The sequence below is a fragment of the Oryx dammah genome, unplaced genomic scaffold (assembly GCF_014754425.2).
Source record: "Oryx dammah isolate SB20612 unplaced genomic scaffold, SCBI_Odam_1.1 HiC_scaffold_28, whole genome shotgun sequence".
Lineage (NCBI taxonomy): Eukaryota > Metazoa > Chordata > Mammalia > Artiodactyla > Bovidae > Oryx > Oryx dammah.
The window spans coordinates 40,537,975-40,548,464 of record NW_024070212.1 but is presented as its reverse complement, the minus strand read 5'-3'; the positions used below and the strand labels follow the sequence as shown (position 1 = coordinate 40,548,464).

The 10,490-nt window shown below is 42.8% G+C and overlaps 1 protein-coding gene and 1 non-coding gene across 3 annotated transcripts; both read left to right on the top strand.

Moving 5' to 3' along the window:
- The first annotated feature begins 263 nt into the window (after nucleotides 1-263).
- S1PR1 (sphingosine-1-phosphate receptor 1) lies at nucleotides 264-5,015 on the top strand. Of its 2 annotated transcripts, none has more exons than XM_040232203.1 (2): nucleotides 264-621; nucleotides 2,311-5,015. In XM_040232203.1, the coding sequence occupies exon 2, from the start codon at nucleotides 2,473-2,475 to the stop codon at nucleotides 3,619-3,621; it is 1,149 nt and encodes a 382-aa protein (XP_040088137.1). In that variant the 5' UTR covers nucleotides 264-621; nucleotides 2,311-2,472; the 3' UTR covers nucleotides 3,622-5,015. The 2 variants fall into 2 exon arrangements, with proteins under 2 accessions (XP_040088137.1, XP_040088138.1); XM_040232204.1 differs by lacking the exon at nucleotides 264-621 and adding an exon at nucleotides 652-2,080.
- A 5,070-nt stretch (nucleotides 5,016-10,085) lies between these two features.
- Nucleotides 10,086-10,192, top strand: LOC120857168. The gene has a single exon (XR_005719625.1). It is a non-coding gene; the product is annotated as a U6 spliceosomal RNA (small nuclear RNA).
- The last annotated feature ends 298 nt before the right edge of the window (nucleotides 10,193-10,490 follow it).

The following is a 10,490-nucleotide window of genomic DNA, read 5'->3' as shown; positions in this document are numbered from 1 at the left end:
GGGTTAGGGGACCAGAAAGGCGCACTAGATTGGCCAGGCCGTCCTCTGTCTCCCAAGACTCTTCTTGAGAAAAGTTTCCAAAAGCGCGTCAACTCCCTTCTTTTCTAAGGCTGGGGAGAACTGTCTCCACCGCCAGGGAGCGGCGGATAGCAGGGCGAGGGCCGTGATTTATACGTTCAGAGTCCAGGGGGCACCAGGCTCCGCCCCCTTTCTTTCTTTCTTTTTTTTTCCCCCTTCTTTTTTTGGTTCCCTTGGGGAGGAGGGGTTCTTTTTTGTCTGTGTGTTTCTGCCGCAGATCTTTCCTGGACAGTGAGTCTCAGCTGCACAGATCCGGCGGCCCCCAGGCGCGAGCGGAGGGGCACGGGGGTTTGAGGCACTCACTCCTCATCTCTTCCTAAAGAAGCCACTCAGCCTCAGCGGGGCGCTCGGCGACTTCAGCTGACCGGTCTGCCCGGCCACGGCAAGAGCGTTGGCCATTGGAGTGTGCGGCTGCGGAGGGAGGGGACCCCGACTCGAGTAAATTGAGAGCTCGACGCCGTCAGTCCCGGGCAGCAGCAAGATGCCGAGCGCTCAGGGCAGACCCGGAGCTCCGCGAACGCAGCTGCGTCCCGCCTGAGCCAGGTAGGGCGTGAGCGCTGGGCAGGCGCGGACCCGGGCGAGCGGGGGAGCATCGCGACCGGAGGTCTTCAGAGGCAGAAACAAGATTTTCAAACCGGAGAGAAGCAAAGCAACACTTTTAAACCATCCATCTCTGGGTGCTGAGAACAAGCATCTCTGGGCTACTCAGGCGCCCAACCGGATCGGATTGTTCTGGGCTAACTAAAAAGTTTGGAAAATGGTTAAGTCCTCTTTGTAGAACCATCTGGGGTTGGGGGATAGAGGAAGTTGCGGTGGGTCTGCGGAGTGGGAGGGAAGGCGCTTATTTTGGGAAATCCTATAGACAAAGACTGCGGGAGATGAGGTAAGGGCTTAAACTTGCCCTGCGAGCGAGCGGGTGTGGAATTAGGTGGGGGGAAACGCGGAGCTACTACTGGGCGCTACTACTGGGCGGCGAGCAGCCTCTGCTGTCCCGGGAATTGCTGTAGTCTGGAGAATTCCACTTTTACCGTATTTGCTACCCTGAATGTTACCCTGAAACATTTAAACAACTTACGGGTAGACTTCTGCTCACACGTGCCATGTTTCATCCCCTCCACACTTTGTAGTTCTCTGAGACGAGGCAACGTATTGAGGGAGGGCAGTAAATAAAACTGGCTTAGCAACGAACCGCCAGACTTCTGTTTGTACGAGTTTCTGGAGAGTAATTTTGCATTCGGAATTTGAAACGCAGTGGCGTGTATTTTTAGCGTTTGTAATTTAATTTCTCTTTTTTGTATGCGTGTTTGGGCTATATCCACAGTAACTAAAAAATACTCCTTTTGCAATCAATGGGTGTACGAAACTTCTGGGATTTATTGCAATAGCTTATGAATGATTTTTACTGAGTACTTTTATAGTTTCTTGCACTGACTTGCGCGGAAAAAAAAAAAAAAAGAAGAAGAATGAAAAGGCAGTTGCTTCACGGAGGCGCTAAAGCTTTCCTGTTTACCGCAAGGCCAGGGCGGGCTTGGCTGCCCACACTGTGCTGCGCCTTCGGACCCTAAGCACACCTGCTCCTAGAGATTATTAATAGAGCCTAAAAAGTGACTTACGCTGTCAAATGATTTTCGTGCAAATCTAACTTCTTGCATGGCAATTAGGAGGGGGTTTTAGCTGGGTAGTGCCGGAGCACAGAGGTGTGCGTCTCACATTGGTGGTTTGGTCTCTTCGAAGGTGTGACTAGGAGCTAGTGGTGAGCCCGCCGCGAAGCTGGTGAAGGCTTTAGTTTTTCTACTGGAGCTGGAAACCTGGTGGAGGTGGGGACAGCGTTGGGAGAGGCGGAGGTGTGTGTGTGTGTGTGTGTGTGTGTGTGTGTGTGTGTGTTGAGGACGTAGGGGTGGAATTAAATGGGGCTCACACCTCCAGTTTTCCCATTTCCATTTGGGTGTATGTAACCATAAGGGGACGTTTTCATCTTGTCGAGTCGGAGTTTTCAGCTTGGGTAATTTTTTTTCCCCTTTCTTTCTCTCTCTCACCCTTCTTCCTTTTTCCCCCCAAGAAATGAGAGTTTGATGTTTTTTTTTTTTAAAAATCCTTCCCCCAGCGCTCTCCCCAAGTTTCCTTAAAACAAATCAACAGCAAGAAAACTGGAGCAATGCCTTCGCTAGAATGAATTACGCCAATGTGCTGTGGCTTTTTCCCTGACTCTCTGCTCTTTGTGATTTGTTTAAGGCTGTGGTTTCCGAGGCCCTCTCCAGCTAAAGAAAACCTGCACAAAAAAAGCCTGGATCTCTCTCCTTGAACCACCCCGGCTGCCTGTGAAGGCTCGCTCCGCTTCGCCCTCTAGCGTTCATCTGCAGAAGCGCCGCCCCGGGTGTCGGGACCTTGCGCATCATGGGGTCCACCCGCATCCCGCTTGTCAAGGCCCTCCACAGCCCTCTCTCCGACTATGTCAACTACGACATCATTGTCCGGCATTATAACTACACGGGAAAGCTGAAGATCAGCGCGGACAAGGACAATGGCATTAAAATGATCTCAGTGGTGTTCATTCTTATCTGCTGCTTCATCATCCTAGAGAACATCTTTGTTTTGCTGACCATCTGGAAAACCAAGAAGTTCCACCGACCCATGTACTATTTTATCGGCAATCTGGCCCTCTCAGACCTGTTGGCGGGAGTGGCCTACACAGCCAACCTGCTCTTGTCTGGGGCCACCACCTACAAGCTAACCCCCGCCCAGTGGTTTCTGCGGGAAGGGAGTATGTTTGTGGCCCTCTCGGCCTCCGTGTTCAGCCTCCTGGCCATCGCCATTGAGCGCTACATCACTATGCTGAAGATGAAACTCCACAATGGGAGCAACAGGTTCCGCTCCTTCCTGCTCATCAGCGCCTGCTGGGTCGTCTCCCTCATCCTGGGGGGCCTGCCTATCATGGGCTGGAACTGCATCAGCACTCTGCCCAGCTGTTCTACCGTGCTGCCGCTCTACCACAAGCACTATATCCTTTTCTGCACCACGATCTTCACTCTACTCCTGCTCTCCATTGTCATCCTGTACTGCCGGATCTACTCCTTGGTCAGGACTCGCAGCCGCCGTCTGACCTTCCGCAAGAACATTTCCAAGGCCAGCCGCAGCTCTGAGAAGTCGCTGGCACTGCTCAAGACTGTGATTATTGTCCTGGGCGTCTTCATCGCCTGCTGGGCGCCACTCTTCATCCTGCTCCTGCTCGACGTGGGCTGCAAGGTGAAGACCTGTGACATCCTCTTCAGAACGGAGTACTTCCTGGTGTTGGCTGTGCTCAACTCCGGCACCAATCCCATCATTTACACTTTGTCCAACAAGGAGATGCGTCGGGCCTTCGTCCGGATCATGTCCTGCTGCAAGTGCCCAAGCAGAGACTCCGCGGGTAAATTCACACGACCCATCATCGCGGGCATGGAATTCAGCCGCAGTAAGTCAGACAACTCCTCCCACCCCCAGAAGGACGATGGGGACAACCCAGAGACCATTATGTCTTCTGGAAACGTCAACTCTTCTTCCTAAAAGGGGAAACTGCTGACCCATGGGGAGTGTTCTTGCGTGGTCACCCACCACCCCAGTGTTTGGGGAGAAAAAATAAAAACCAACCAAGCCTCTGTGCCTCCACTGCTGCCGGGGAGGAGCTGTCCGAAGCCAGAGGGAGGGTGAAGGAGGACAGAACAGCCTGGTAGTGCCTGGTGTTGGTGGGTAGACTTAGTTCCTGTGAACAATGCACTGGGAAGGGTGGAGATCAGGTCCTCGCCTGGAATCTATTTCCTCCCCTTGCCGGAGCTTTGATTTTGCACTGAGCCAAAGGTCTAGCATTGTCAAGCTCCTGAAGCGTTCGTTTGGCCCCTCCTCAAAGACTAATGTCCCCGTGTGAAAGCGTCTCTGAGGAGAGCTTTGAGGAGATGTTTTCTTTCACTTTAGTCTCCAACGCAAGTGAGTGTGTGCACTTCTGCTTCGCTGGGTATGCTCTACATACCTACTATGCTGCGCACCCTCCCTTCCCCTTCACACCCTCCTCGGAATACCTTTACTCTATGTGTTGACTCCCTGGCATTCAGAGCTGGGGTGTGGCGCGGTCCAGTCTTGAGCATGTGTAGCAGGCAGGCTGCATCCAGCAGGCAGACGGTGGTGGAGATGGTTTGGAGCTGGAAAGCAATTTTACTTGCTGAGGCCAAAGTTTCCATGTAAGCTGGATGAGTGTTTTTGAATTTAATTGCAGTCACTTTAAAAAAAAAACAAAAACCTTTGCAATGAAATGTGTTGCAGTATCATATCCATCGAGGCTGAAATCTGCATAAGGAAGTCCCATTTATTTAAATGACATCAGCCAGTATCCTTAGTGTCATAGGAGAAACAAACAAGCAAAAGAAGGTGAAAACTGACTCGGGGTTGGGGGGTGACTTTGTAAACCAAGAGAGTTTTTTTTTTTAACGAGTTTATCTAACAATACAACATCTATCATTGGCACTTTTGTTGATGTTTCTTTCAGAGTGTTGTAGGAACCATTTCAAGCAACAGGATGGCTGTATTTTGTTGTGTTAAAAGTACTTTGTGTAATCTTTGAATGTATTTGTTTCAGTATTTTATTGGATTTTCCTAACCTGTGTTAACACCATTGAATGTGCATTTCTTGAGAAAATACCACCCTTTTGTGCCCGTAAAGCATTACTTTAACTGGTAGGGAACAAGACAAGTTTTTCAGTATATTGAATAGTTAATTGAAGATGTATATAAATGTCACAAAGAATAAAAATATATTGGTGTCTGTGTAGTATGGTTTCCAGTGCAATTAAATCAAGAAATGTCTTTTTTTAAAAAAAATAGTATTTAATAGGTTTCTGACAATGTGGATCATTTTGCACATAGCTTTATCAACTTTTAAACATTAATAAACTGATTTTTTAAAGATTCTTTGGTGAAGAGCATTTTTTAAAAATTATTAGTAAGACATTCTATTTGACTATGTGCCTCTTTAGAGTTAAAGTTAAAGGCAAATTTCTGTTATTCTTCATGGGATTTTATCTTGATAAACTAGAGAGTGGAAAAAAAAAAGTGTGGTTTGTTTAGAAACCACTCTTTTTCAGGAAGAGAAACTTCAATAAGTTAACCTTGAGGAGTAGTAAAGAATGAGATGAAAACCACCAACCTCTAAATAGTACATTGACAAGTAAATGTAATTGTTTGAGTTAAATGACATTCAAGCCCAACTAAATTAAGTATCGGTGGTCCAGTGGTTAAAACTTGCCTTCCAATGCAGGGAGTGTGGGTTCAATCCCTGGTTGGGAAGCTAAGATCCCACATGCCTCTTGGCTGAAAAACAGAAAACAGAAGCAATAGTGTAATAAATCTGTCTAAAAACATGGGTTTTAAAATAATTGATGTACAATAATGTCACTGTAAGTCTAAGTTAAATTATGACACTTTGGTCAATTCACACCCATCCACAGAAGTTTATATTCTTGGCTTGCCACCAGCATACTTGGGAGGTGGCAGTATGGCTATGGGAGATACTGTTAAATTACTTATTTCTTTCAGAAGACCATCTTGGCTTCCCCCAGTCTACCAGCTGAACAATATAAAACTATTCAATAGCGATAAAGTAACAAGTTGTAGAATCTTGGCTGAATAGCATACACTTTTAATTTGAAAAATTTTGATTCATACTGTCTGAAAGCTTTACCATCCATAGTCATTAATTTCTCCAACTATAAAATGGCAAGCCTCACAGAATTTTTTAATTCTTGTTTTGATATTATTGTCATCTTCACTGGGGATTATATCAAAGTATTTTGGCATGTTTGGCTCTTCAGTGCTATTGTTAGCTTTCAGAATTTGTGCTTTCAAGTGTCATTGAATATTCACAGGACACAGTCGGGACATGAAGATAAAACCTCACCTAATAGAGTAGATGTCATTTCTGGGTAAGGTTAACTGTGGGAAACAGAAGCGTGCTCACTAAGGAAACCTTTAGGTCACAACCTCCAGTTTCCTGAGGGAAATGCCAAAACTGCTCCGAAGACAAAAGACTGGAAACAAACTGGAATGTCTCTATCCATCTGTCTGCTGAAGCGGAAGGAATGAGTTCATGTTACACTCACTTCCCAGACCTTTCAGTACAGAATCAAACATAATGGAAAACCGTGTCCATTTTGGGTTTCTATGGAAGATAAAGTGGCTGTACCCTTGGATTTATCTTTATAAGCACAGCAGTGACTCAAACGATGTGGGGAAGTTGAGGTGGAGTGGGGAGCTCATTAGTGACAGGGAGCCCAGTTGCGCTTGCCCACCTGAGAGCACATTGCTCAGTGAGTTAATGTGCTTTCTTCGGAAATTCCAGACAGTGCAGTTCATTCCGAGACAACTGGGTAGTCATGGGCTGTGGTTTTCCTGGTAGATGTGGGTCAGATCCCTAGTTCTAGCTAAGAGCAATGGCTAAGATGAAGGAATTCTTGGCTGCATCCCAACCAGAAATATCTGGTTTTTAATTCAGTATATTTTGAGAATTGAAGATGAAAGAAAAAAAAAAAAAAAGGAACCCTCAGTACCTATATGTTTACACTAAAATAAACTCCATAAAGTTTTGATTAAAAAAATAAAACAAACATGTAGAGTTTTTAAGAGGAGGAAAACAGACAACCAGCACAATACTTTATGGCTCATAAATATTCCAGGGAAGATCTCCTGGAGAAGGAAATGGCACCCCACTCCAGTATTCTTGTCTGGAAAATCCCATGGATGGAGGAGCCTGGTAGGTTACAGTCCTTGGGGTCGCAGAGTCGAACACGACTGAGCAATTTCACTTCACTTCATAAATATTCAGGAAAATTACAAAATGACATCAAATAATGCTTTCTTCCTCACAACTTTAAGTGTGATTATAATTTTACAGAATATTCAAATAAAAATCTTACAAAAGCCAACACTTGTTCTTCCTTTGTAGTCTCTTAATAAGTAGAAAAATTTAATTCTGTAAAAAAGTTGATTTAGTGATGTTATAAATTCAAAAGTGTATAAGGATAGGAGTTTTGCCTTTATGCTAATTAGATATTATATTCTATTGTAATAATATCAGCACTACAGTTGTGATTATGGGGTCTTTATTTTTTTTCCCTAATGTAAAAAGAGTTCTAAAGATTTTAATGGTCTTTATTTTCAAATTAGATTAATTTCCCCTTGGTACATGGTGTACGTTAAAAATACATCCAGTGCAATACTTTTTCTAGTGCTTTTAACCTAGTCTACAGATTTTGCGTGATTTTGACTCTTCATGCCTCCATATCCCACTGAGATCTGTTAGGTTTTCTAAGCAACTACAAATGTAGCTCTTTGTGGGAAATACCACTCTGAAATAACACCTTCAGAAAGATTAGAGACCCTGTTGGGGAAATCATACAAAGTGAGGACTTGAAATTCAAGTAATTCTAAATATTAACAATTCCTTTTTCAACTGAGAAATAAAGAATAATATTTGAATAACACATTAAAAAATACTCTACCTACAAATCTATTAAAGATTTGATCTTGTAAATAGTCACTGGTTTAAAAACATTAATCTCTGATTAGGAACACTTATTTACCCATACCCATAATATTTGCAATAGTGAGTTTCTATAATCTCAATATAGTGTTCAATTATTATTTTTTATACTGGTTGCTCCAGGGTCTTCTGGAAAAATGTTTTCTGTGGACATCTAACTAATTAGATCAAATTAGATTGATCTCATGTGTTTCCCAACACACTTGTCTATGCTTTCTCAAAATAGATTGTAAAGATCTTGAGGGAGGAATCACAAATAACCAAAAGAAACCTTTATAGGAACTATTATTCTTTCCCTGTGGACACAGTGAGCTCTTGATGATGAGAAATCATAATAAATTGTGTAATTTCCTCCAGCCTTCCTTCCTGCTTTTTTGATGTGTGCTTGGTCACAAGGAAAGGGACTCAAAATACTTTTTGATATACACCATTGCCTTCACTGCAGTTCTAACTGAAACTGCAGACTACTCAAGCAAGCATGGCTTTCTTGAATAACTGAAAGTCTTTAGATTGTCTGCAGAGAAAAAGAATTTTTAACCAGTGGTCAAAGAGCTAGGAAAGATAAGAGGAAGATAACACTGAGAGATGGTTAGGGTTATACCTGTATTTAATTCAGTCTTTTCACAATCTTTGACAAGAGCCAGGACCTAGAGCAAACTTGGTTCATGTTAAAGATATCTGCCCTAATACCGCCTATCTCTTACTCCTCCTGCTTTCTGCTCAGATTCTTCAGACTCTCAAGGGATTCCTGTTTTTTTCCATACTCTCTTTGAGGGTTGAAGGATTTACAAATCAGATTTAACTCTGGGTATAATCATTAGCAAAAGCCAAGTATAAACTGCAAATTTGAAAGAATAGGAATTGCTGCATTTGTTTTATTGAACTGCTGGCATGTGCCCAATCAGCTTCTGTATTAATTAATGATGGATAAACACATTGTGATAAATTCACAGAATGGACTATTATTCAGCAATTAAAAAAAGAACTATTACTGCTATTTTCAGCAATCTGTGCAAATCTCAAAACCACTACTTTGAGCAAAAGAAGCCAGCCACAAATGAGAACATACTATATGATTCCATTTATGTGAAATTTAAGAACAGACAAAACTAATTAATGGAGATAGAAGTCATCAGAACAGTGATTGCTTGGGGGACGAGGACAAACTGAAAAGGAACATGAGGACACTTTCTAGGTTGTTAGCAATGTTCTCTTATTAATTTTTTAAGGTGTTGATTACTTGGTGTATGCATTTGTCTAAACCTATCCAACCATATTCTTAAGATCTGTGGAATTAAAAAAAAGAGTCACCTTGGTAAACTTCTACTTTTGAGTATGAGGGCTATGCAACTGGCACTTTCTCTGTGAAATTATAGAGCAAGTTTTCAAAGGGTTCAGTAGATGTGGCAAAAGTCCCAAAATGTTCCACAAAAGGCACACATGCTCTTTTACTATCCTCCAAGTTCCCAGAACCAAAATATTAAAATGCTAAGTAACTGACCTGATGATACTCTCTTTGCTTCTATAGGATGAAAATTTGGCCTAGTATTGGTATTTGTAATCTCTGAAGAATTTCTGTGTCTTGAAAGAGTCTAGGGTTATAACTGAAACTCTCACAATGAAAGTTTATTAACAGTCAGATTTCAGTTTTAGGTGTATATGGTACATTATAAAGTACCTAATGAAGAATGGACTTTTACACAAAGGCAAGGATTCTGAAACATGTTAGTAGGTGACAGACAAACTGGAGTGTGTCAAACCACCTGACCAAACCTGTAAAGGATAGTTAGTCACATAACACTTGTCTTGGGTGCAAGATCTGCATTGTTAGAAGTATTGGTAGTAGGCAGAGACACAAAAGAAATCGATATCATGCTCTCTCTCTCTTTCTCTCTCTCTATACATGTATATGTATACACATATATGTATTATTAAAGCATAGTTGATTTAAAGGAAATCAACCCTGAATACTCATTGGAAGGACTGATGCTGAAGCTGAAGCTCCAGTGCTTTGGTTACCTGATGCAAAGAGCTGACTCATTGGAAAAGACTCTGATGCTAGGAAAGATTGAAAGCAGGAGGAGAAGGGGACAACAGAGGATGAGTTGGTTGGATGGTATCACCGACTCAATGGATATGAATTTAAGCAAGCCCCGGGAGATGCTGAAGGACAAGGGAAGCCAGGCGTGCCGCAGTCCATGGGATCACAGAGAAGGACATGACTTAGCAACTGAACAACAAATGTTCTCTCTCTTTCTCTCTCTCTCTATGTATATATATACACACACACACATATATGTATTCTTAAAGTATAATTAATTTACAATGTTGTATTCATTTCTGCTGTACAGCAAAGTGATTCAATTATACATACACACATACATACATACATACATACATACATATATATACATTAAAATTTTTTATTTAAAAATACAAAGGAGTGCTCGCTTCGGCAGCACATATACTAAAATTGGAACGATACAGAGAAGATTAGCATGGCCCCTGCGCAAGGATGACACGCAAATTCGTGAAGCGTTCCATATTTAAAAATAAAAAAATAAAAAAATAAAAATAAAAATACAAAGGATATTGAATCAAGTTCCCTGTACTGTATAATAGGACCTAGTTGTTAATCCACTGAGCTGATGCTTTTGAGGGCTTTCTAAGCTTGTTGCGGCTAGTTAGCTTGTTCTCCTGTGCTCTGTGCTGTCTGAGGACTCTTTCCTTCCCCTGCTCTGGGAGTAGCTGGGCAGATGCTGCTTCCGCTGCTGCAGTGCTCCTGGGCCAGGCTGATCTGATGCATGGAAGGATGGGGACAGGGAAGAGGAGACAGTGCTTACAGTGC